General features: G+C 43.7%; 1 protein-coding gene across 8 annotated transcripts in view; it reads left to right on the forward strand.

The window, feature by feature from the left end:
* CADPS (calcium dependent secretion activator) overlaps positions 1-27703 on the forward strand; it is a 418935-nt gene that overhangs the window by 331150 nt on the left and 60082 nt on the right. For 5 of the 8 annotated variants that reach the window (XM_064496352.1, XM_064496353.1, XM_064496354.1 and 2 more), the window contains 5 exons: positions 3291-3437; positions 6872-7027; positions 10807-10954; positions 18782-18856; positions 19779-19862. In XM_064496352.1, coding sequence (XP_064352422.1) covers positions 3291-3437; positions 6872-7027; positions 10807-10954; positions 18782-18856; positions 19779-19862 — 610 coding nt within the window. The remainder of the gene's footprint in view (positions 1-3290; positions 3438-6871; positions 7028-10806; positions 10955-18781; positions 18857-19778; positions 19863-27703) is intronic. The other 3 variants (XM_064496356.1, XM_064496358.1, XM_064496359.1) reach the window with 1 other exon arrangement.

Genomic DNA, 27703 nt, shown 5'->3' on the forward strand with positions numbered 1-27703 from the left:
AGGATGGTGAAAATTGGTTCTTGGAGGCAGGGGAAAGGCAAATAAACAGCAACAAAAAAAAAAATCTTACACTTTTTATGTATATATATAAAGCGCAGGTCTATATACAGTACATGAACAGATATCTTGGTGGTATTCAACTTTCATGGAGAAGGCAGTTGTGGGGGTCTGGTGGTGATAATAGATTAAAGCTTGAGAAATACCCCCTTAAACTCTAGGAAGATATCTAAGATTGCCCCATGCCCCAGAGTAAGGATGAGACCCAAGAGTGAGTTAGCAGTGGGAGAGGGTTCAGGGTTCCGAGCACCAAGAGAAGGCGGGATGTACTACATACATTCAGCCAACAAATGGCTCGCTAAATGGGAGGCATTCTGTGTCTGAAGTCTAACCCATCCACAAATCTAAAGCAGAAGACTTTAGGACCCAACCGTGTCCTCTCTGCACAGAGACATCACCTTATTAGAATGAATCCTAGAAGTAAGGAATGACTTTACCGTCCATAGAAATGAGGAGAAATGCACACATTTGTGGCTTTCATCCACAGGAGAGAGAGCAGACGAGAATCTTTTAATCCAGTGCTCCGGGGTGGGGGTGGAGGGTCCTCTGACATGAATGGGAGTGATCCTTTTTCCGCAGTCCCCAAGATGAACGAGTCTGATTTTTAACATACATCAGTTGTTAAGGTTGCAGTTTACACTCGTACACTATCCAGAGATACCCAATTATAATTTTCACAGAGAAGCATGCTGGACTTATTTTTAGGTAGTTGGTAACGGGTCCTCTAAAATGATAATTTGTTATATCCATCAGCAGCTTCAGGCCTGGTCTGACCTGAGTGCTCCTAGAAAATTCCCCCTTTTCACATGTGTATTAGTCACATATAATGCTTGAAATTGCCTCTCTGATTATTAATGTAAGTTATTAATATCCAGATGAATTCTTAATAACATCAGTAATACAGTAACTACACTATTTTGCTAAAAGCAGAAATAGCAAGCATGTTTCGTCCGCCTTTTAAAAGTAGATCATGATAATATATCATAGGAAGGAAATGTTCCTGTGAATTCAGTGCAGCAGTCCAGCCGAAATGTCATATTTTACAAATACAATATGTTTTGATTAATATAATTTTTTTTAATTTTCACGTGCAAAACGAAGCTCATTTCTAATTTGTGTCCCCACCATCCGCTCATATGTTTAAATTAAGTTGCTTTTGCATCCATTTATGTGTTATTCATTCCTAGCTACTTTTTAATTTGCTCAGAATTGACATTTTAACTTTCCAGGCTGCCATCTCGAAAGATCTCCTAATTCCTTGATCAATATTCAGCGTGTGCATCATTTAATGATCACATTTGCTTATATAAGCTTACACATGTCTCAGTGGAAATCGCCAACGATTTTGTTACATAGCAGTGTTGAAGACTGAGAACCACCAGGGACCGAATTCAAACGCAGATTCCCCAGATAAACAGAGAAACATGGAAGGAAAAGTTCCATTTTTCCCTTCCGCGTAATAGTCAGCTTTAGCTCATCTTCCCTTGACTGTTCCCACGAGAGCGCCCTTTTGTCCCAGGTAGAAAAGTGTCGTTGGCTTTCCCCAGTCGCGAAGTGTAAAGGACCAACCTGTGAGATAACCTGCTTCCCTTAAGGGAGAGAATACCAGCTTGGCGCTTTTGCATTCCAAGTGTTTCCATCTACCAGCCAGGGCTGTATTCCCATCATGAAAAGGTAGCTTGATTCTAGAGGGAGACGGGTGTCCAGACTGTGTCCAGAGTCCACAGTTTTGGACTTCTCGGGAGGTTTGGCCCCCAAAGCAAGCCCAGAGGCAGCTCCAACCCTTTCAAGAGTTGTGTTAGTCAAATACAGCTTGCCCGGGGCAGAGCTGCTTTGGCAAAACTTGCTTTTCTCCTGCAAGATCCAAAAAGAAAACCTCAACTTCTTTGCCAAAATGCTGTCAACTCCACTTAAACAGGAAGGCTCCTCTCAGATGCAGAGTTAGGCTGGGCTCCACCGTGCCAGTGACTTTGGCTGGATGGAACACCCTTAAAATGCCACTACAGAATCACGCGGTGCCAGCGTGCTGAGCAGTATAGGATACAGTCCCTCCCAAGAGACATGGTTGATTCGCTTGGGGGTTTTTGTTTGGTTTTATTTTCTCTCTTGACTCATAAAGCCATCCATCTCTCTTTCATCCCATCCGTTTGATGAATCTTTGTTCAAAACACAAAAAGCTGATATGAGATCACAATTTTTAACTGTTTATTCATTTTTAACTTAAATGTTAACCTTTTTACAGAAAATACGAAGTTTGATTAATATTCACAAGTCGAACACATCCATGGAACAATCACACAGATCCAGGAAGGGAGCACCCACAGCCCCCCACAAGCCTTTGTCACCCCTTTTTCCAGTCTTTATCTCAATTTCCAGGGTAATTGCTTATAACAGAAGGCTGCATTTTAAATCCACTTGTGGTCAAAGAATTTACTGTAAGAGCTGAATTTGGGGATCCTTTTCTTTTCCCCTTTTTTTTTTTTGGAGTGTAAACATTTCTCCATTGTAACTGGACTTAGTTTGGAAGGGGATGTTTCCATTTTCTTTAAGTACTCTAAAAAATCATGCAAACTTCATCATTCTTCTTGATCCAATTCCTTCATCTTGGCCGTCAACTCTGACGCTCCATCACACATACACCTGTCTTCAGAAGTAGCAGTTGGAAAGAATTCCATTTCTGTCCATTGCCATTATGTATGCATTCTAGTGGGTGAATTTCCTGTTCTGTCTTGTATCTACTATCCGACTTAAGAAATGTGCCTCTATCAAAACTCATTTGTAAATAAGAGTAAGAAAATGAAAACTCCACCATTTCTTTGTCCCAGCCACCTCACTGCAGCCCTCGCCACAGCAATGCCAAGAATTCCATGAACTTCAAGTTCTTAGTACGAGACAAGGTCTAGACCCTCATGGCAATGGATCTGGAAGCTGAAGGCCCCTCACAAAGACATCTAAATAATACGATCATTGTATATAGGGGTCCATGAGTGCCCACGCTTTTAAGTTGCTCTGTGGTTCATTTTTTTTCCCCATTCACTTTTATCTTTTCTTTCTAAAGACTGAGCCACACTACAGCTCCCCATCCGTAAGCTGCTTTCTGAAATGTGTCGCTTAAGTTTTTGCTGTTGTCTTGCTGTGGATTTAGCTGGTTTATTTACAACTGTCGTGTGCTTCTGCCACATCTGCATTGTCACTGTGATGGTATTTTTTCTTTCTGTCTGTTTCTTCCACAGGAGTTTAACCAGTAATCTACCCAATGTGAACCTACCCAATGTGAACCTTCCCAAAGTACCAAATCTACCAGTTAACATCCCTCTAGGCATCCCACAAATGCCTACTTTTTCGGCACCGTCATGGATGGCTGCTATATATGATGCTGAGTGTGTATTCAGTTCACATTAGCTCTAATTTAAATTTAAGTGATCTTGGCATGGATATGTATTGTTTATTTCTATACATCCTATATAACAGAGATGGAGATGGATAATTAGACATATTTTGCTGATCATACAGAGACAATATTGTTTATTTCTGGCATCCAACGTGTTTGTAAGGCGTTTGCTATATATACAGAGCTAACAATTTGTCTTACGCCCACTGAACGTTTGAGGACTGTGTTTCACTTCCTGAATTCTTTTGCAAAAGAATTCTTTCTTCCCATGTTTTGTTTTGTTTTGTTTTGTTTCTTTAATGCAGGTGACATGATTTGGGGAGTTAATCATCCAGAAATAGTCTGGGAAACCTCTTTGCTGGGCTGGCCAATCATTTCTGGCTTGATCCAAATTAGAGAGGAAAGCACACCTACCTAGAAGCTATTTTTTGGCTTGTTGGTTGGTTTTTGTTTTTTTTTTTTAATTAAAAAAAATCCTAGAGACCATCTAACCCATAAAGCATATTTCTGGTGTCAGCAAATGGCAAGAAGTATTAACAGTATGTTCAGGGCTAAATGAAAATGTCTGAATGGACTCAGCCTTAGTGATGTAAACGTTATTTAAAGATACTCTCCAAGGTCATAATTCAGTTCGGAGCCCTGAGAGGTAGCAAGATCTGTAAATTTGAGAATGCGAGATTCAAGCAACAGATCATTAGATTTCGGGGTAGCCGCATCACCTGCGGTCTGGACGTAGGGCCAGTCTCTCCGCTCATCCGTACAGATGCCAGCAATGGGAGGGGTTTGTTTCTCTTGGAGGTCAGGTCACCCCTTTAAAGCCAGCGGTTTGAAGGGTGGAGGTTGAGAAGCCATTTCTTCTGCTTGGGAAGTGAAGCCTCTCTCCTCCTTTCCTTAGCAGGAAGATCCAGCACCCCAAAATCCTACCTCAGGGAAATGAAATTAGAACCACATGCATGATTTAATGAGTGAAAGAAGGTTGAGCGATTCTCGACCCTCCTTTGATCCTTTTCTTAGACCACAGCTAATTATAGGCCAGATAAGCTTTTTTCTTGAAAGAATAAATTGGCACATTTTCAAAGGGAAGTGTTATTATCAAAGGAATAAAAAATGATCTGAAACTGGCAGTGATGGTTTGAAATCTCAGAATCGCATTCATCAAGATGGATTTCAACATTTTTATTTCTGCAGTCATCCAGGTAGGGGCCAGGACTTGAAAATGACGGCTCTACTTGATTCCTCCAAAGCGGCCTAATATATATATATATATATTTTTTTTTAACCCTATTCACTCACAAGTCCACAACGAAATCATCTGGCCAATGTGTCAGAATTTTTTTTTTAAAGACAAATTAAAACCTCCAAAATTTGTATCTGGAAAGAAAAAAAAAAAACCTTTTTAAAAAAAAACCCATGAATCATATTCATGCTAAGATGACTCTATTAAAAGTTAGATTAGGTAGTCTCTGTTAAAAATTTAAAAAAATAAATATCTGAAAGCTTCTCTTACCTCCTTCTGTGCATGCTCTGTAACACTGTTTTTGAAAAGATATGAATCAAGACATTGTAATAAAGCAGATAATGGTCTCCATCCCATTAATTAAGGCATGAGTGGGAACACATTTTGGTAACTGCTCAGCAATCAAAATAATCTTGATGCTATTGCCTTAACATTAACAGTTTATCTAAAAAATAAAAAGAAAATATTCTTTTCCTCATGTCAAAACTTAATAATAAGCTCTTCAAAGAAAAAAAAAAAAAACCCTAGAAGAATTTTTTGAAACTCTGAAACCAGATGGGTGTCAAAATGTTGTTGTAATAAATACCAATTATTGCATTCATATGTACTTAATGATTTAAAACATACAACCGTGCAGTTCCAAAACGGGGTTTAGAACTAGACAAAGTTGGGGTTTCTTTTTCCCGAGCAGAGGACAGGACAGGGGGAAGGCTGGACTCTCCACAGAGAAACCATGTGTTCCCCCATTTTTGAACAGCACTGAATGGCAGTACCTGGGAAGAAGGCGTAGATTCTCGGTCACCCACCAGGAAATGCCTGATTCTATATCTTTTCATAATTTCAGTTTCCTCCTTTGCCACCTTTCATTTTAAGGACGTGTTTCCATGTTACCTGCTCCTTTGTGTCAGATACATCTTCCGTACTACTGACCTCAGGCCAGTCTGTCCTTGAAAGCATTACCCTGTTGGTCCAGGCCGTAGGTGCCCTCCCGGCATGTTGGGAGTTTGCCCCCGCCTCCCCGCAGTAGCTGTGTATGCATTTATGCACTAGAGCTATATCTCTCTCTCTCTCTCTCTGAAGCATTAATTCAATGCAGCTGGCATCTGTCACAATAGAAACACCCACTCTCATCTGTTTCTATAGACGATGTCAGAACAAGTGGTAATGCATGGTATGTTGGACATTTGATAAACTGCCGTGTTAGCATTAGTGGTATGCGAGGAAGAGGGTGGAGGGTGGCCACCCCTCAGAGCTCCAAAGGGGGTTGTCACAAAAGAGAAAGCCAGCCACAGAAGGGCGAGAGGGCGCGAGGTGAAGCATTTCCCGTACGCAGGCTTTCCGTCGATGCCCCCGGTAAAAGTGTCTTAGACGTCATTGTACAGAAAGGAATCGAAACCAATTTCTCCATCTGTACAGAGGACTGGGTAAGATGGTGCAACGGTCAAAGAGCTCAGGTTTTGAGCCCTAAAGCTTTGCAAATATCCCTTGTCCACTCACCTCCGTTCCCCACTGACCTCACCTTGTCCTGGGACGGCCCGTGCCACGGGCTGGTCTCTGAAAATTGGACTAATCACCAAACCGAACAAGAATCTTGGATTCAAGGTCTCCAGGTGAACTCGTCTTGATTTGAGTCACCCCAGTTTCTCCCCAGCTCTTCAAGGCAGAAAGCGGGTCCTCGCCCACCACTTTGTTAGCACTGTCCTTTTAAAACTGAAAGTCTTGTGCAGTCTCCAAGAGGGAGGCCCCTGCTCTGGAGAGGAGCCGGGGGAATGCATGAAACCCTGACCTTGAATAACTGCATGTTGCCATGTAGTTATTATCCGTTGAGACTTAACTTCTCCCTCTGGTTCGTGGCCTTCATCTGAATCATCACATATGTTAATGTGGTTATTAAAAGAAGGCTGATTTTTACCATACATGGTTCTCCTCCTGGGGCAGCACCTCCCTGGGACGTCTCACTGGTCTGGAATCATTGGCCCAACGAAGCCGACCAAGTCATGTATGGTAAAACTCAAAATCGGCCGGTGGAGATCTCCCCCACCTCCACCGCCAACACGCGTCGTTTTGTATGTGGAAGCCAATGTTTGCCTTAAGCCCCCTAGCCCCTAGATGTTTTTGTGTTAGCTTTTTCAGAACCCTAGGCCGGCAGTGGGTGACTCTGATTTTTCTGATTCTTACCCTGCCAGTAACGGATCAGGGACTTCAGAAGATCTGTTCTGGAAACTTGATGCCCTTCAGACCTTCATTCGGGACTTGCACTGGCCCGAGGAAGAGTTTGGGAAGCACCTGGAGCAGCGGCTGAAGCTGATGGCGAGTGACATGATTGAATCTTGTGTCAAAAGGTGAGCCTAGGTGGCTGGACAAGGTCTACACACCTCGTGCACGGGACCCTGACTCAGGGACGGGAAGATGGCCATTCTGAGAGGTGGCCATGATTTGGAGGGTTTTGGGGAAGGTGACGGCTTGTCCGAGTCAGCTGGAGTGGTGGTCACCCAGTTGTAGCTTCTGTTCCAAACCCACTGTGGCTGCCAGTTTTTCATTTAGCTGCATGAGAAGAGGGTCCTTCTTGTGTCTGTATCCCCAGTATCCAGAAGACTCTGGCACAGAATATTTAATTGATGAATATTTGTTAAACGTATGGGTGTGAGCGTGGATGGATAGCTGGATGGGAGAAAAAAAAGCAGCTCCATTTCTGGAGCCAGTGTATCCAGGCCAGGGAGCAGGGATCCCTCGACTTCCCAGCACTGTGGGCAGGACCCCTGCAGCATCACTCACTCTGTGTCCTCCCTCGGAATGGAGCGCACACTCCATGCCCAGAATCTAGCTAGGTATCAATCAACAAAGGAGCAGGAGGCATGACATGTGCATTTTGATTTTCTACAAGTGGCCCATTTTATGACCGTGGCATAGAGGTTTGAGGTGGGAACGCAGCCCTTGAAGTTCCTAGGTAGACTTTGCTGAGAAAGGAGAAGAAAAATGAGGGCAGTACACATCCATTCAGCAAAGCTTGTCTGGGCTCCTCCCGTGTGCCAGGCACGGGGCTAAGTTCTTGGCGAATCAAGAAGAATGAGAGATCGCGTCCCTTCCCCTCAGGGAGCGTCTCCTTCTGAATATCGGAGACAGAACTGAAATCCGTCTGATTTGACATCATTATCATCACCCTCTCTATCCCCAGACACACATCCAAGTTCTTTCCCAGCTCATAACTGTTTCCATAATTTCTCCGTGTTCAAAAAAAAAAAAAAAAAATCCCCCAGGCAGCCCAGCTAGTTGATGGATCATTTGTGTGTGATCGGGGCTGGGTTTGGCTGAGAGCAGTCGGAATTCGTGATTTTCTGTCTTGGAGGAAGAAAAGAGAAGTAACAGCGTCAAAACTGGAAACCGAAAGGGCAAAAAAACAACGCAGTTGCAGGTAGGGGAGCGTCTCAGCAGGAACTGGGGCGAGAATCACGCTGTGGAGACTCCGGGCAGGTGTCCAATGGCTCTTCTGGAAGCTTAAAGGCCCGGTGATTGAGATTTTTGTGTTTTGCTCTTTTTCTTCCCACTCTTAGAACCAGAGGCAGGCCTTGCTCTCAAACTCAGAGGTCGAAGTCTTTCCTTAGGGGTTTGAATTTCCACCATTTCTTATATGGTCTGTATCAATTTTAGGGAAAGTAAGTCTTTCCCTAGGGCCAAACCATTCCACCAGAAACTCCTTGCAGGGCAGTCTCCCTTGATCTGTACCAGCGGCTACAATGCACTAGAATGAACACTTAGTGGCTTCTGATCTGTGCTCGCAACTGTACGGACAGACACGTATGCCCTTCTCTGAGAGGCCAGAGTCCTGAGTAGGGAGTAAGAAACAGGGAGATGCTGGGGGTGACAGGAAAGAGACATGGATGTGAAAGGTGGACGGTGACTCTCTTGTCTCCCTTACCACGTGTCTTTACAGATCAGCCGCCTCAAACTGGGGGAGCCACTCCGAGGAAGGGAGTGTATCTTAATTCATTCTGAATCCTGACCCTCCCCACGCCCCAGCCTCATGCTTGGCACAAAGCAGCCATTAAGCAACGTTTTATTAACAGAAGTTGATCAACTGCTCGTGTACACCTGGCCCGGGACACATAAATGTCCTTTTAAATTTAGGCCCCAGATAAAAGCAGATAGGGGCAAACACCGGAGCAGGTATCACCCTCAGGCCTCCAGATTCAAGGGGGTAAAACATGAGAAAGTCCGGGGATGTTTTAAGACTTTCAATCCACACCAAGAACCTAGAACGTTTGCTTTCCTCTTTGGGACAGAGCAAGAGGGCCTTGTTCTAGAAGGACACGAGTGTGATTTCTTGGATGTAAACATGCAGTGCCAAAAAGTCAATCAGGCGCTCCTTATTTCCAGGTTTCTAAGCAATTTAAATCATTCATTTGATGGAATCACAGAGCCTCTGGTTTAGTCCGTGTCACGCACCATGCTCCACAGCAAATCGGGCAGCCTAACTCTGTCCTCGGAGACAAAGTAGATGCAGTGACCCCTCCGTCCCTGGTTTCTTGGGCCCCTCTCAGTCGTATTCATCTTGCATTCGGCATCCTCTCTTCACAGCCGCTCCCTCCCAGGCTGGGAACAGCTCTCCTGTGAAAACAGAAGACGATTATTTCATTGTAAGGGAGTGATTTAGCATTTCCATGTCTCAGATTGGGCCGAAACTGGCACCCAAACCTCTGAAGATCAGCACAGGGACCTGTCCAACGCAGTCCTGGCCCATCAGGCCTCCTTTTCGCAAAACCAGAAAGTGATGTATTTGCGACGTAGCTTAAAATGATCATCACGATTAGAAAGCTACTTCAGTGCGCCGAGCCTTTAGAAGCCAAGATACATTTATCTTTAACATGATCATATAATATATAGGAGTGTTATAAGGGTTGGGTTTTTTTTTAAGTTTTTTTTTTTTTTCTTAAGAGCTGGGCTTCCAACCTTAGAAATTATACTTGGCTTCCCTGCATGCACCCAGGGTGTGTTAGCAAGCTGGCATCCCTTCCTGAGCGAACTAGCTGTGTGGTCCTCCCTGTGCACTGTTAGAAAACTGCTACAAATACCTCTTAAAGCAATGCTTTCCCGGTGGCTGCATGATCTCCAGAACCCGACAGTGAACGAGGCAGAAAGGACGCACCGGGCGAAGGGAGCTTTCGCAAAACCTCTTCCCGACCAGGTGCTTTTCTTTAAAAGCACGTGATGATGTGACCCACTTCTCCGAAACCTTTTAAAAAATCTAACCAGTCCCCTTTACAATGTTGATATCAAGGGTGAAATCTCACACCTGTGTTACCAGCTGGCCATATGCTGGACTAGGTTTGTCCTGTGAGCAGTTAACACATTGGTTTGGTCATAATTTGACCTAGGTCAAAATTAGATCACATTAAGATTCCACCTTTGCGTATTTCTTGAAATGGTAAGTATATTGTTTTTACTTACAAAAATAATATTTCCTTATTGCGAAGTAATAAACTGACGTTGCAAAAACACACAAACAGACCTACTGCAAGTCCCCCAGTATGACGCCTTCTAATTTCACTCTCCTCCCCAAAGGTAGCCATCTTATTTTTTTTAGTCTCTAAAGCAATAGAATAAGCTTGTTGGATTTTTTTTTCACTTCACTCTCTTTTAAAATCAGAAAGAAAGAAAAAAAAAGATTAAATGTCATTTAAGATAGTTCCCCCTATGAGATTTTCGAAGATTAGAAGCTCCTTTTTTGTTTTTTGGTTGTTTTTTTTTTAATGAAGTGATTGAAGATAAGCAGTTGTCGATGTGAGAGAACTTATATATGCTATAATGCTGTAATTGGGGTTTTGTTCATTCATTCATTCTCCTGCAATTAGGGTTCTCCATAGCGTGTGAACTATAGACAGAAAAACGCCAAGCTACAGGTGTTCCACGTACTGCCGAGAAAGGAGGGGTTTGCGTGGCTGTCTCTGTGAATAGGCCTTCCTTAGCCGGGAAAGTCATTTGAAAAAGAACACATGTGAAGTCATTGTCGATTGAAACTGATTACAGCCTTCAATTCTCTTTTTCACTGACCTCTCAGAAAATGTCTCCTCCACCTGCTGCCATCTGAATGCTGAATTGGTCTTTTCCTACTTTGTTTTAATAGAACCAGGATTGCATTTGAAGTTAAGCTGCAAAAAACCAGTCGATCAACAGATTTTCGAGTCCCACAGTCAATATGCACCATGTTTAATGTTATGGTTGATGCCAAAGCTCAATCAACAAAACTTTGCAGCATGGAAATGGGCCAAGAGGTAAAAAAAAAAAAAAAAAAAAAAAAATACAGATTTTTTTTTTTTTCCCTTCTCTATCGATCACGTAGAAGAAAACTTCACAAATTCCTTCCATCTACCCTGGTCTGCTAGTTTCAGAAATACACTCTTAACATTTGTGGATGAAGCCACGGATGAATGTTTGGGATCTGTTTGTTAAGTAAATTTCTAAGGCATGTGCTGATGGTGATGCCAGTCACTTAGAAGTGATTCTTGGCTGGAGCTGGGGGTGGCCATAAAGTTCCTTGAAGTCAGATGAAGTTCGATGACCTTATTGAACAGGCTGGCATCGCCAACAGATCTGTTTGCCAGAAAGCAAGTCATTTTCACATTTGAAGTGCATTTTGTCACTTGGAACATCTGGACAACAGAGGAACACTCTTCTTTACATCAGGCAACTTCCGGGATGTATAATGTTCTGTCACCCTGCTACCCAGTCCCCCCAGCCAGCAGGCTTTGAATTTCCAAGACATCACAGACTTTCCGTTTTCTTTAGACGGAATTGATTGTGAATCTTCCCTGACCGAAAGTTTAGTCCTTTGCGAAGTTTCCAATTCCCAAGTGGTATTTAAAATGTAAAGGAGAAAGAAACAGCAACTTGGGCTTGATTAAAGACTATCGTGATCATTTTTCTCTGATGGCCTTAAGCCAGCTAGATATTCATATACCAATTTAGAATTAATTCAGAAACATTTCTGGCAACTCTCGTGTTGTTGCCAATTGGCATAAATTGCTCCTAAATCAGATCTTTCGATACCAGCCTTAACACGCTCAGAATTTTTACTAAATTATATTTGCTCCTTATTCGTTATTTATTTTCTCTTTCGGCACCTTCCATTTTTAAATGTGGGTTGGTGGTATTCTCTTCCTGGCAAGATCATCTCTAACCTTCTTTCCCCTCCAAATCGGCTTCCTCAGCCATCCCCGTTAGCTTCTGCTCCTCACTGGTTGTCTTAGTGGGTACCTTTCCCCAGGGAGTGTATTCTAGGCACTGGGGTCAAGGGCAAGGTGCTGGGGATTCTCTGCCCGGCTCCATTTGCTGCATGAGAATGAGCTGGAGCGGTTGTTCTCAAATTTCAGACTCTGTCAGCCTTATCCAGAGAGCTTCTTAAAACCCAGGTTATTGGGTCCCACCCCACGAGTTTCTGATAGGTCTGGGGTGTGGTTCAGGAAATTGCATTTCTGACAAATTCCCCCTGATGCTGATGCTACTGGCTGGTCTGGAGACCACATTTTGAGAAACCCTGGTCCAGAGGCTCAGTGTCCACAAAGAGTTAAGGAGAAGGGCTGAGGTACAAAGGACAGCCTCCTGAGGAAGGTGTGGCTTGGGCATCCAGACACTGGGACTCTTGCCCTGGCTATGCTGCAACCAGTCTGGTCAAGTCACTCAGTCTCTTTCAACCTCAGTTTCCTCATCTGTAAAATGATAGCATGCTTCTAGTTTTATTTGGGCTGTTTTTAGTTGTGGGATCAATTCTGCAAACCTTACCAAGAAGACCAGGTTTCATTTATTTATATGAAACAAATAGAATTAGAGCTGTTCTGTATGAAATGGGGTGGGGGGGGCCAGGGGATCAAGGAAGAGGGAACCCAGAGCTCAAGCTACCATATTTGTCTTCACCTCTGTGTTTCTTCACTGCCCCCCCCCACCCACCCACAATTCTCTGCAGGACTCTGAGCAATCTCTTAGGCTTCACAGAGCCCACTATAAAAACCCTGTTTTTGGTGATCTCTGAAGTTCATTAAGACCCCATTGAGTTCAAACTTTCCCGAATCCCTTCCCTTCTAAAATTTTCTCCTCTTGAGCTTCTTTTTTTTTAAATTGAGGTAGAGTTCACATATCATAAAATCACCCTTTTAAAGTGTACAGCTGAATAGTTTTTAATATATTCACAAAGTTACACAGCCATCATCACAGTCAATTGTAGGACATTCCCGTCATCCTAAAAAGAAACCCAGACCCATTAGTAGTCATTCCCCAACCCTCCCTCCCCAGCCCCAGGTAACCACCACTCCACTTGCTGTCTCTAAGGATTTGCCTCTTCCGAGCAGTCCATATAAAAGAAATACCATGTGTGGCCTTCGGTGGCTGGTTTCTTTCACGTGGCATCATGTTTTCAAGATTCATCCATGTTGTACATGCTTTTTATAGCTACGTAATATTCTATTACGTGGATATACCACATTTTATTTGTCACGTCATCCATTGATGGACATTTGAGTTGTTTCTACTTTTTAGCTGCTACGAGTAATGCTGCCCTGAACATTCCTGTACAAGTTTTCATGTGGACCTATGTTGTCAGCTCTCTTGAATAGGTACCTAAGAGTGAAGTTGCTGGGTCACACGGTAACTCTATGTTTAGCTGGTTGAGGGATAGCCAAACTGTTTTCCAAAGTGGCTGCACCATTTTGCATTCCCATCAGCAGTGGATGAGAAATCCTATTTCTCCACAGCTTAGCCAGAGCTTCTTTTTATCTAGCTTTTTTGTTCTGGGCATCCTACTGTGTGTAAGATGGTACCTCATTATGGTTTTGATTTGCAGTGATGTTGGCCATCTTTTCATGTGCTTTTGATTGCTTATAGCTCTTCTTTGAGGAAATGTCTATTCATTCAAATCCCTTGTTTATTTTTTAAATTGGGTTGTCCTATATCATTCAAGGGTTCTGTATAGATTCTGAATACTAGACAATTATCATATATATGATTGGTAACTATTTTCTTGCCTTTTGTGGGTTGTGGTTTGGTTTGGTTTTGTTTTGTTTTTCCACTTTCTTGGTAAGAATCTCTTTTTTAAGTTTTATGGAGTCCAGTTTGTCTTTTTCCCTCCCAGCTGCTTGAGATGTCCGCTTTAACTGAGTTTCACAAGCATGACACCATTCTCAGTAGGGCAGGGTTGGTGGCTTTTACAGTCTCTCTTCGGACTGATTCAGTTGTGGCCGTGTTTATACAACTCCCACATACCTGAGCAGAAGGCTAAACAATCCCATCAAAGAAGCCCCATCACTCTGACCTTTTCTTTTTAAACTGGGCTTTGGAGAGAGTAGACGGGATTGGGTAGGGTGGAGGGGAGGTGGTCAGAAAATCTGATGAAGTGCATGAAGCCATATCTCAGGGGGGAAATACTTCCATACAATTTCACTGTGTAATGGCAGGGGACCTGTGGGTGGACCTTGTTAGGCCAAACTATAGCTGCTGGTTGGTACTGAGAAATCACAAGTGGATATTGTCCCAGTGGACCCTGTCTGTTATCTTTGCCACTCACCACTTCTGTGCTAGAGTAGAATGACCTTGGCTTAAACTCGAAGTCTTGATTTTCTAGAATAAATTGCCCAGTGGCTTAATACCTACATCACATGGACTCCACACCTTAGCTACCAACCTGTATGACATTGAGCAAGTCACTTACTCTCATAACCTTGCTGTCATCGTGTGTCTCATGAGAGAGAGAGCATGCAACTTACAACCTTAGAGAGGTATGGCGCTTGTCAAATTTGGGAATAAACCTTTCCAATTTCTGGATGTAAGATGAGAATGCTGGCTTGGATATTCCCCAAATAGTAACATTTTTGAGGCAAAACGGCAGTGACTACTTCTTTCTGGACATTGTTCTATTTGATAGAGTAGAAAAGACTTCATGAATTACCACCCCCCCACCAATGATTCAACATGTTGGGGTTTTTTTTTAATGAAAACATTAACTGAGACTCATAAACATATCCCATGTTGCGTAAACTAGTTCACACACACCCCCAGATTAAATGATCTTTATGAAGGGCCATCCAGTACTGTATTCTGGTCTGTGATTCTTACCCTAAGCCTATCCATTTCTCAAGCCACGCCAGAGAGACTTGCTGGGCCATTTCTCCTTCGTATAGTTGAATCAGAGGCACCTAAGTGACGAGCTTGTGAGAAATGAGGCCTCTTCTGACCTTAAAATGCCAAGTGACTGAGGACAGTCAGAATGAAGCCAGTACATACGTAAATATATACTTCCTCTGAAGGACCTTGCTCTGTGGCTGCGACCTTGAGTAGAACTGTCATGGGGAAGTTCCTGCAAACGTTCTTTCCTTCCTTTTTCTCACCTTGTAGAATGGGGATATTCATCTCCAAAGTCGAAACTGAATTGTTAAAATGAGGTTGACCAAGGGTGGCTAGAAACATCATGAAACTGGGAGGAGAAAAGCCCAGTGTTTTTATGTAGTTTTCATTTGGTGATATTGGATCATAAACTCATATTATAGATCTAGTTCCTAACATCTGCTCTCACCTGGGTTCCAACTCCCTCACGGTATTTTGGGCTAGATACCAACCAGGTGGCACAGTAGTCTCCAATTTTAAGATCACTTCCTGAATTTCATCCCTGGGGTGAAGTCGCGTTTAAAGGCAGCTGTTGAAACATTTGTTAACCATACTTTTCCATCTTAAATATTTATTTGTTCATTAAAATTTGTGAAGGCACCCATAGAGGGGAAATTGTGTATTAAATAGTTTCTCACTTGGTCTAGTGTGTTTTCATCTCATTTCCAAGGTCAGATGGTCTTAACAGAAAGACAACGTACACACAATCTGTTCCATGACAAGGCAAAATGTGCAGCACAGGAAGTCGAGTGGGATAATTTTCACAAAGTGATTGTGAGTTTGTTGCAACTTAGCTCGTCAGGAGCAAAAGTAAAGTCTGCAAACTTTCCACGCCGTTGAAGATGAGTAGTTTCCTTGCGATCGCCAGCATGTAGTGCCCCAGAATATAACTTCAGGATATTGTTATTTTTATGAGGGTCAAGGCAATCTAAGAAAGCCAACAGAGAGGAACGGAAAATGCAAAAATAGAAAGGATCCCTCTTGGTTCCCCAATTAGGAGGCAGATAGACTGCAAGAAATATGACTGCAAGAAATTTTCTGACAAGATAGTTTAGTTAAGGGGGTGGTAAGTAAAAGATGCCCCAGTAGTATTTCTGTCTCCTTAATGGACCTTTTCATCTGCATGGAGCGATGTATCTCCTAAGAAAGAGTGGAGCGAAAGCAGAGTACTCACTTGCTCCAGAAAAGCAAATCCCTCAAATTAAGTCTCAGGAGAATCTGATCAAGGAAATTCATGTGTTTTGCAATCACTTGAATAGGAATGGGGACTGCTTTGACGTGTACCCCTTTGCCACATGATAAGCAGGGTGGATATTACCCTGACCACCTGTCTTTCCCAAAGTAGGTTTTACTTAACTCGGGTTATAATTTACATACAATGAAGTGTATAGATTTTAGATGAATTTAGAGAAATGTATGCAAACATGTAATCACCATGCTAATCGCTTAGTACTTGTAATAGTCATTCTGACGGATGGCACTTCTGAGTTTCTAAACCATGTTTCCATGCATGGTTTCATTACTCCATTAGGTGAAGATGATGATTGTATTCCCAACAGAGGTAATTCTAGCCACGTGGAAGAGATGAGAAATAGACCAGTAGAGATTGACAGGAGTGGAGATCATAATATTATTCACTTAGAGAGAAAGGGAGGTGCAGTGGGACCGCGTGGAGGGAAGGCGGGCCGTGTTCGGCATGGAAATATTGGAGGTAGGAAGAGGTTCCCATAAACCCCCATGTCTCCATATACTTCAGTTTGGATTCCTTAGAGAATGAAAAGGTTGTTTGTCTTTCAAGAAAGGGTGACCATGGTTAAGTCTTCAGACCAAGAGACTCCATCTTTCTTGGTGCATCGAGTGACCGCTCTTGGCTCCCTTGGCCACTTCGGCCAAGTGTTTCAAGAGATTTTTCCCCTCTCGATGTTCTTTGCTTGGTTAGAAGCCCCTCATGTAATATTTCATATGATAGTATTTTGCCTGCAACTAGCTTTTCTGAGTCAGTGAAGCCTCCTAATTAATTTAATAAATGTGAATCATATACAGCAATTCCAAAGAAAATCCAGCAAAGTGAGGCAGTCACCTGCGGAGGGAAGGTCATTCTGAATCTTATCTCAAGACCGAAAGATGAATTGGGAGCCCAGGAATGTGTCAGTATTTCTGAGTTCTTTAGCTCTGACATCTTTCTTTGTGTTTCGGGCGCAGAATTCTGCAGATAGTTTTCACGCTGACCTTCAGGTTTCTGCCGCTTATACAAGTAAATCCTTTCACGAAACCAGCAGTAGACACAAGATGGGTCCTCATTCATCAGGACAGGATGTGGGCCATTTCCTCTAATCAACTAAAAGGAAACTACAATGAGATGACTGAGCTATAAGGCGACGCCCTCTCCCTACCTTTATCTTCTTGACCTTCAACAAATAATAATATTTGAATTGCGATTATAGTTGACAGAATGCTTTCCCACCTAGACCCTCAATTTGATCTTCAAAACAGATCTAAGGGTCTGAGAGTAGGACTGCCAGGAAAGGACTTCGCTCTGGTTTTTAAATACTAGTACTACTAATAATGTAATGATGATAGTATTAATAACAGAATAAATTTGCTAAGTATCTTTATACAAGATTTGCCTCATTCCCTTTCCAAAATCAGTCATTTGTCCTGGCTTTCCTCCCCTTCTCATTGGTCCTGGGTGGTAGTAGAATTATCTGGGGGTTTTTGTTTGCTTGTTTGTTTTTTACAGATGAGGAAACTGAGCTGTATTTTTTTAGGCATCATGACTTCCCATCTTTGCCCTGGGACTTTATCTAGGTTTTCCAATTACAATCAAAACTTCACCCATGACTTTAAATGAATTAACCTCATTCACATCCCTTTGCTCGCTTTCGATTGCCAGTTATCAGAATATCAAACCACATTACTATGGCTTATTATTTCTGTCTGTGTTCATAGCTTTTTGGATGGTTTGTTTAATTTTGGTTGTCTCACGTGTCCTTTTGTCCTAATTTTTATTTGCACTGTTCCTTTTTCTTCTCCATTCCTCATTAATCATCCTTCTGAAAGTTTGCTAAAGAGTGGGTAAGTGTATTTTTCCCTTCCAAATAGCAATGTTTTGCATTGTTATTTTTTATTAAGGAAATATGGAATAATTCAAATGGATACTAAAGTGATCTAATAAATGTCAAGGAGCTGGCATACGGTATCTTCTGTTGAAATCGCTTTTTCTTTTTTCCTGGCAACTACAGCAGATTTTTGTTTGTGTGGGGGTTTGTTTTTGCATTAGTGTTTAAGTTTAATTGACAGCAGCAGTTAGAGAAATTGAAAAACTTAGCAGCCGTCTCAGGAGAGGCTCTAAGCCTGGGTCTGCTTCTCCACGAATGAAGGAAATGTGTGGCTGACACGGTTCAGAAAGAGACACTTTGCTACCATACTGAGTCAACACCTGGAGACAGAACCGGGGAGCTCTCAGGCATTAACCAGAAAGATTTGATGATTTGAGAACACGTTTTGCAAAATCAATCAGTATCTTGGTCAAATTCCCTTTGGAATTTGTGTCTCCGTAAGTCACATCCCCCAGCAGTTTCCCAAAGATAATTTTTATCCCCTCTATTAAATCATCGTGGTATCTTGTTTTATCAGACCTAGATCAGCAAACAGCCAGGCCAGTAAGCCATCTATGCTTGCTGTTTGTAAATGTGTGTGTGTCTACACATGTCAAAGCCAGCAAAAGCTTTGGGTGAGGAAGAATGCGCCTGGTAATTTTTTTAAGAGCTTCAGATCTCCCTTCATCAAAGACCTGGAGTCAGAATCTTACAGCTGCTTCTGTGACTATAGAAATAAACTGGGTCTGCAGGCCAGGCTTTATTTATAAATTGTGTTGTCTAAAAATTACCAGTGGATGCAATGCCATCACCTCTCAAACATGCTAATATTTGTCTTTCTGTGTTCTTTAGCATCAGTACCATTCAAAAATAGACGAACTAATTGAAGAAACTGTTAAAGAAATGATAACACTCTTGGTTGCAAAGGTAACCTTCAGCTTCAGGTGAAATGTTTCATTGTGAACATCGCTTTGTTATGTCTGCATTTCCATTAAAATGTAACACGTTAAAAAGTTGTGCTGGGGACTTGTATTTCTCAGGAAACAAGACTGTACGTCACCCAGCCTCAGCGCCGAATGATTTTTTCTGATGATTGCAAGCCGTGTGAAGATAAATTGATGAAGTGGCATAGGTTACCTTAATAAGAACTTGGCCCCAAACATTGCACTCGGTTATGCGCAAGAAATTTGTTTTGTTTTTCAGCATTGACAAAGTTAGATTTTTTTTTTTTCAAAACAGAAAGTTAAACGGTAATAAGGAATTCTGCCATCCTGAAAACCCCCTTTCCCCTAGTTTCACATGCAGTGAGAGTCATAATAAAACAGAAAAGTCAGATAAAGCTATTTCAGTCACCCTCATGAATTATAGAATTTTAACTAAGTAATGCTGAATGGGAAGACATTTATATTTGCCAGTGCTAAACTTCTGTTTCCCCCAAATTACTGATAAAATACAAATAAAAATAGATTGGATTAAATGTAGTGCTAATATGTAACGTAAAAACTGCTTTGCGCAGTTTTGGATTTTGAAAAGTGCATTTAATATTATCGCGTGCTAGATGCAACTCAATAATATTTTGTCACTTTGCACTTCTGTAACACTCTATATTTGCAATCACATAATAATGAAGAGAAAGCCGAATAAGTCAAATATTTCTATGTGAAGGGAGTCTATTCCTTTCCCCAAAGACGGGAACCGAATAATAGAACTTGAACATGAGCGAGGGCTCATTGCTGGTCTCCGGGCGGTTGGGAAATGCTGCTCTTTATTGTGAACAGTCACAGTTTGAAATAATCATTCTTTTTCCTTTTTTTTTTTTTTTTTTTTTTTTTTTTTGCTGTTTTACTAGTTCGTGACAATCTTGGAAGGAGTGCTGGCAAAATTATCCAGATATGACGAGGGAACTTTGTTTTCATCTTTTTTATCGTTTACCGTAAGTAAAGAGCTTCTTTCTTTTCTGGTTTTTGTTCTAGTTTGGGTTTGGGTTTTGGGGAGGGGGGCTGTTGTGTTGCATCATTTTGGTTTTGGTTTGTGTATGTGTGTTAATTGCAGTTTCGACATTAACTACCGATGTGTAATAGTGACACCAGTAGAATGAGCAGAACATTTCATACAATGGGTAATCCCAAATCCTTTCTTTTTCATTCGTGGCTATATAACATGTATATATGTATAGGTATGTGCACAGATGCACGTATGTCTCTATATGTATGTACGTATGTATCCAAAGAGAGGGTTGCCGGCCTGCACCCACCTCAGCTGTCTCGGGGAGATCACTTCATGTTTCCGGGGTACAGCTTTGTTATCTGCAAATGAGGAGAATTAATGTTAGAGGCTACAAATGGAGACCTACAAGTCAGACAGAGCTTGTAAATAGGTTTGATTTGGTCCTCACTGCATCGGGTATGTGTTTCTTTCCTGAATTAGTGGCCCACATTTAAGAATCAAGAGAACTCACAGAGATGTTCGTATTCCAGGGTGTCTCCATGGGGTGGGCAGTCGGCAGCGCTGGGTCTGCATGTGCGCAGCGCACCAGTCCGCTGCGGCTGAGTCGGGTCATCCCCACAGACCAGATGCGTGCTTGTCAGTTTCCGGCAGCCCCTTCCTGGCTGTTTCGCTCGTTCACGTACCTGCCTGGGTTTGGGGGTGCCGGAGTTTACAACCTCTCGAGCAGATGATCCAATCTGTACGCGTGCTGAGAACTTCTGATTCTGTGCAGAACTGGGCGTGGGGCTGGAAGTGAGTTAGGTGTTGGGCAGAAGCCCGCCGAATTCTGTGTAGGTGAGTGATCACCAGAGGTGGTCGCTGTCCATCGGCTGCTTCGTGGGGGCCCAGTTCTCCCATCGCTCCTGTGCCAGGTAGGCTGCAGCTGCCTGCTGTCCTGCCATTTCTGATGGCAGGGTTCTTGCTGGCTCTGAGGCCAGCTGCTTTCCTGTGACAGCACCAGAGGAAAGGCAGTCAGTTTAGGACTCACCGTCTCTGGTCTTTAAAACAGCCTTATGGTGTGGAGAATCCCCTAGAGAGGCTCTCAGTGCCAAGACGAGGCCCGGGGAGTGAGCAGCACATCCTCATCTTCGGAATCCAACAGAACCAGGTCCAAACCCTGTTACCAATATTGAGCAGCTGTGTGATCTAGAGTAGGTGTCTCACCGTCTCTGAGACTCAGTTTTGGTTTGGTTTTGGTTTGGGGGAGGTGTGCCATTGTGTCGCTTTGTTTCTGGGTTATGTGTTCATGGTGGTCACCTAGCAATGTTGTATGCGAGTAGGGAGTGGGTCATGTCATCCGTAACGAGCTGTTGTGAGGATAATGATGTAAGTGTAGATAGAGCTTAGCATCGTCCTAACACACTAAGAGGCTTCACTAAATGGCAGCTCTTATTAATAAAAGATAACTAATATGATTATCGTACAGTGCAGACATAAATGCACATAGTTCTTTCCAAACATACCTGACTTTGGTCTTTCCCTAACCCATATGTTAGATTTCCTAGGAATTAAGGAAAATGTAGCCAGCAAACATTTAAAGCAATTTTTGGATTGTATATATCCAGCTTGTTCTGTTATGTAATTCTGATATGTAGCTCTGATCTTCCCAAATATAAGGACTGAACTCAATCCTGAAAATGTAATGACTTTGGTCCCTAGAATTAATTGGTGAAGGTGGGGTAGGAAGAGGATGATGACAGTAGGAATTCTATTGAGTCACTCAGTAGAACCACCCATAATGTGTCACAGTGGAAAGGAAACCTGTCCAACCCACTCCTTTGATAAACAAAAAAAAACAAGGCCCAGAGAGGGGGAGTAAGCTGTCTAAGGTCACACAGCCATGAGAAGACTGGGGACAGGAACCCAGGTCTTCTGCCAGCTTCTCCCCACCACTGAACGAACAGCTTCCTGGAGAGAGTGGGATTCAGCTGGCAATTGCCTGGCACTAGGAGGCAGATGGGCAAATGAGTGGGGAAGAGTTATAAAGAAGGATTCAGGGCACATGAGTGGGAAATATTAGATAATCTTTCATTCCTCAGTGAAGTCATGGCAATGGTGAAATGAGGCAGAATTAGACGCAGCATCTCTGGAAAATGTTCCCCTGACACCCACAAAAGATACCACTTTCTTTGAGTCTTCACTTTGGGCAACTGTTTTTATGGTCCTGGATTTGAACCAGTGCAAACCAGAAAAGCCCCTCTGCTCTTTATCTAGCAGAATTCAATCCACCAAGCCGCTCCCCCCCCACCCGCCACAAACCCCCACCAATGACTGACTTACCAGGGGAACTAGTGAAAGGTGGTCCGGCGGCAGCCATATCAAGGACCAGGGACCAGGGAGATGCTCACGGGAGGCTGGAAACAAAGAAGACCTAGCACCTTCCTGCAGGAAGGAGCTTTCCAGCTGAATTTCTCATCCTCTCTTCTCCCTTCTCGGAGACATTTTGCAGCCGCACAGCAGGCCTCCTGAAGTCCCCAGAACCTCAGAACAGGGGCTGTTGCTGGGCCTGTAACTTCCCTTCCTTAGTGACACTTCTCCCACACACTTGGCTCCCCCAAGGCCAAAAGCACCCACTTATCATTTGCAGCCTGTGTTCCCATCCCCGCTGGTGTTCCAGCGTTGGAGAACGCAGGCTGCACTTCGAGGTGGCAGGAATCTCTCCACGCGTGCATTTGAGCTCCTGCCCAAATTTCCAGGGGCCTCTGAAGACTTCCCTGCAGCCCATTTGTGTTAATTACCCCCGAGTGGAGTCGGGGTGTGAGGGCTGAGCACAGGCAGCCGGTATTGTGGAAAGAGGCTTGAAATCAAGGATAAGAGAACCAGCTGTGGGTCCAGGGACCCTGGACAAAGGCCTAGAGATGGTGCCGACGCCCTGGCAGGATTTCCTTAACTCCGCTCCCATTTCGGATTCAGTTCTTCAAGTATTACTGTGCACTTACCACGTCCCCACCTCAGCAGGGCTGCCAAGTCTGAGCCATGTGCTCTGTCCTCCAGAAAGCTGACAAGTACCGACAAATATGCCACCCTTTTCCCCCTCTTTCTCCCGCTGAGCGCCTCCTTTCCTGGGTGGGCTTGATTTCATGGTCCAAGCCAGACATTTTGGAAGACGTCTGCAGTGGCACAGAGCAGGCAGGAATATTTATTTCTCGTCTCCATCTGCATTGCTTCCTCTCTTGGAGAGGAGCTGGGGGGGGGGGAGGGGGAGGAGATGTGGCTTCTGCGTGCCAGCCCAAGAGGCGCCCAGGCGCACCCCTCCTCTCCTCCCTCTCCAGCCCCAGCAGCAGTAGCAGCCTGGGATTTCTGGAGGCAGGTGCCTTTCGAACTTTTGAAAGATCAGCCCAGTTGGAAGTCGCAATTAGCAACTATCCGCCCATTTCCCCCGACTGCAAGATGTGCTTTTGTGTGGGTTGCCTGCTTGGAAGAGTCCCTGTCTGGTGGGTAGCCTTGCGCTGTTCTTTTAGGAGGCCAAGAAGGGGGACAAGCAGGTGTCCAGGTCCCTCTCCCAGCAAGTTAAAAATCCTTTCCTTGGTCCTATCCAGGGGTTACCGATTAGGCTGTTTCTGGAATCTGTTCATTCTTTCATTCATTCCTTCACCCAGGATATATTTACCGAGCACTTGTGTGTCATGGATTGTGCCAGGTGCTAGAGACACAGCAGTGAGCGAGGAGGACATGTTCCCTGTCCTTTGGGAGCTCACGTTTAGAAGAGGAGACTGAATTTAAAAGAAAAGGAAACTATAGAGTGAGGGCATTGCTGTACAGGCCACGAACTGGAGAGAGGGAGGGAGACAGAGAGAAGGCAGGAGCAGTGTTCCTTCATCTGGGATGGCTCTGGCCCATCTCCTCAAGGAGGAGACATGAAACTGAAACTTAAAAGGGCCGGCCATGAGTGAGGAGGAGGGGAGAACCTTCCAGACCGAGCAGCAGCCACTATGGCCATGTGGCAGGAAAACAGGAGGCATTTTTGCAGGATATTTTGGAAGGAGCATGAATGGGATTTAGGGACTGAGCGGATGTTGAGCGTGAAGACTCAGTTGGAGGGGGCAAAGGTGCAAGGTCCGAGAAATGTGATGTATTGAAGAGCTCAGCTGAGCCCTACTAGTCCCGAGATTCAGTGGAGTCCAGTGAAAAAAGACATTGTGGACGAGGGGACCTGGGATGGGACCCCGGCTCTTCCCCCGACCAGTGTGACCTGGAGCACGGGACCACCCCTTGGCTTTTCATTCGCTTCAGTGTAATATGGCGATGGCTGTATTAGATGAACTGAGAAGTCCAAAATAGCTTCAAATCCTGTTCTCTAAGTGCTTGCTGAGTGCCTGGCACAGGGCTAAGTGCTTTAAATGTATTTTTTTCTCCTTGAATCCTTTCAACAATCCCACTCCAACAAGGCTCTTCTGCAGAGATGAAACTGAGGCTCCGAGAGGTTAAGCCCTCCAGCGGGACCAGCATACTCCCCCCCTGCAATCTCTGGGGCCTCCGAGGGAAAGTAACGGTGTAGAAGGAGCCGAGTGCCAGCCCCGGCAGACAGAACAGGCGCATCAATTCCCCTGATGCCCCCTAGAATTCACTCCGGGTTCCCCCCACCAGTCAACCACACCCATGGTCACAGTATAACATGGAAGCCACTCAGGTCAGGAAGGATAAAGTGTACATTAGGGCTGCCCGGGACCCAGCCCTACGGTATATCCAATCTCCTAGGTCTCAAACTACCCTCATTCACCCTTTTTTCCTTTTGCCAGCATTTTAATTAGTCTGCCACTTAGAAATGAAACAAAGTAGAATCCACGACCAGGGCGGATGTTAGTGTGGATTAACCAGCAGCACGAACTGGTTTTGGGCAGAGATCATGACGTCAGGCCAGAGAACGAGACTGCCACCTCGGTCAAAAGCCAGAACTGGATCCAGGGAATTAATTCACTGCTGTCCGCAGAGCATTGTGGTGGGGAAGCAGTTCAAACGGTACAGTGGGGTGAATGTTGATGGTGATCTGTTAGCGTTGTCTCAGATGGTGTTCCATTTTCGCTTTGGCTTTAGGGAGTGCCCGGCATGGGAGAGACGGCTTTTGATAGTGTGGGTTGGTGATGGCCTTGCAGACAGAGAAGTCTTGTTCCACCCTCAGAGGGTGACCTCGTCAAATTATCAGACACTGACTTCATGAGATTCAAGTCTGTTGGCTTCTACACTTCAGAGTGGAGATGCCTGCCTTGGACAGGAGCCCCAGCCATGGTGGTAGAGGCTTAAATTATTGAACATACTATGTGCCAAGCGCTGTGCTGAGTGATCTGTGTGCATTTTCTCATCTGACCCTCCCAATCACCCTGTGTAACAGATATGATGATTATCATCCCCATTTTACAGATGAGGGAAGTTGAGCAATGTGTCCAAAGTCACACAGCAACTAATATACCGCCTTAGATTTATTCCTTTATTATCGCCAGAATGTGATTCACCACAGAAGCACAGAAACCCACAGACAAAGTCAATGAGTGACTTTTCCAAGAGCCATCCACTAACTGTTATCATTACCGAGGGAGGCACCTGTTTTTCACATCCTACCAGCAAAAATATTTTATAATTTACCCCGCCAGCCCATCAGCTTTGCAGTAAAACCAAAGGAACAGACATTCAGAATTTCCCCACTTCCTTTATGCTGTCCAGACAATCTTTAGCTTCCTGCTACTCCTTCATTCAACACATGTTTATGGAGGACCTACTATGTGCTGGGCACTGGGACCTTAGCAGTGAGTGTGTCATATATCCCCATGAGGGAGGCATATTCTCAACAAGCAACTTACAAGCACTTACTTATCGAGAGAAAGAGAAGTTGCTGCGGTGGGACCGCGGCCCAAAGTGACCCAGCCTCGCCTGGGAGGCCAGGGAGGAAATGGCATTTGGGCTGAAATCTAACAGATAAGTGAAATTTCACCTGGCAAAAAAAGAAAACAAAGGGTGTTCCAATGTACAAAGACTTGGAGAAGAAAGGGGAGGTCTGGTAAATCCTGGAAACTGTAAATTCATCGCGACTCAGGGAAAGGCCAGAGCAGAAGGAAGGAAATGACAGGGATGGAGTTAAGGAGCTGATCAGGAGCCTGGTCGTGAAGGACCTTGCCCACAGTGATGGGACTGAAGGGTCTACCTGAGGACACTGTGAAAATGGATTTGGTTGGAGAACTTAAGAGAGGTCCTAGAGAGACCAGCTACCTGTAATAAGCTGGTGTTGCGTTTGTGATCTTCTAATTCTGAGGCTCTGAGCCACCAGTGAAAGGCCAGGCTTACTTTGTCTAATGTATTTTGTTCACGTGGACCGAACAAAAACACCGTGCCCCGAAATCCTCAGGAACTGTAAAGCACTGATCTGCCACACCGTCTATGGACTTCATTCATCAGCCTCCCCCCAGTGTTTCAGAACTTGACATCCATTTGCGGGTCTAAGATGGATAATTTTACCACCATCTAGGGCATCACCCTCATTTCCAGTTCATGCCCCGAAAACTCAGCCGACAATTAGCGTACCTGCCATCCAAGGCAACCCTTCAGAAGCTTTCAGAAGAAGGAAAATCAGCACCCAGAGTTGCCCATGTCCCTTAATACTCTTTAGTAAACAGATGAGTGTCATTCAAAGTGAGCATAAGGCAGACACAGTATCTTCTTCATACTCTGAGGCGCTGAACTACAGGGTCACAGAAAGATCAGTTATGCAAGAAATACCTAATAAAGATGTCCATGGCTTCAAAGGGGAAATAATTGTTCTGAAATGAGAAGTTAGAGATTCTGACCTGACCTCCAGCTGCGTGTGGCAGCTCATCACCAGAAAGTAAGAGGGAGGGATGTGACTGTGGAGCCCAGACCACAGAAACATGAACACATGATTGAGCATTTGTGAGTCTCAGTTTCTTCATCTGTAGAATGGGGGTGCTAATGCCCACGTCAGGGAGTCCATGGGATAATTAGAAAGTGAGCGTCGGCCTTGCATGATACCTGGCATGTTGTGGGGGCCCCATAAATAGCCATTCTGCGCCTTATCTTCAACTTAAACCTGTAGGAAGGTTTAAGTGACCGACCCTAGGGCTTTTGAGCAACAATTTTTCTCACTGATTCTGTCCTTAGTATAGCAATCATTTCTCCTAAGCAACCCAAATTAATAGCCATAGCAAGGTCAACCAGAACTCTCTTATAACTTCTATTTCAGCACACTCTTATATTTAAAAATTTGATTCATCTATTTTCCATTAAGTTTAATGTACGTTTTAGCATTTCGTGCTTTATTTTAATTCTTCAAGGACTTTTCATTCATCCATGGTCTCTAGAATTCATCTCTGTTAATCAAAATAGCTGCTTAACTGGAATTGAATATCCCATTCTATTTAAGCATATGTTAAATTTATTTCAACATATACCAAGGTTGTCTAGTTCTGTCTGGTTCTGTCCCTTACCAGAGTGTAATCTTGGACAGGTTAATTAATCTCTGACCTTAGTTTACCGACCTATAAAATGGGAATAATAATAAGGCCTGTATTATGTGGTATTGTTAGACATAGATGAGAAAAAATTTATATACCTGGAATGAGATAAGCCTTCAATAGTTTTTTTCTGAGTATTGTTATGACTGTGGTTGTTACTGTAGTTATGGCACCAAATACTGAGTGTTAGAATCAGTTACTCATTCCGCCACCATGTTTTAAATGACTGCTCTATGTAAATTAGTGAGCTAGAGTTGTAGATTGGGAAAGACTTTTTTAAAAAAACAATTCTTACCTCTGTCATTGGAAAGTTGCTGTCTAGGGTGTA

This window comes from Camelus dromedarius, chromosome 17 (genome assembly GCF_036321535.1).
Source record: "Camelus dromedarius isolate mCamDro1 chromosome 17, mCamDro1.pat, whole genome shotgun sequence".
Taxonomy (NCBI): Eukaryota; Metazoa; Chordata; class Mammalia; order Artiodactyla; family Camelidae; genus Camelus; species Camelus dromedarius.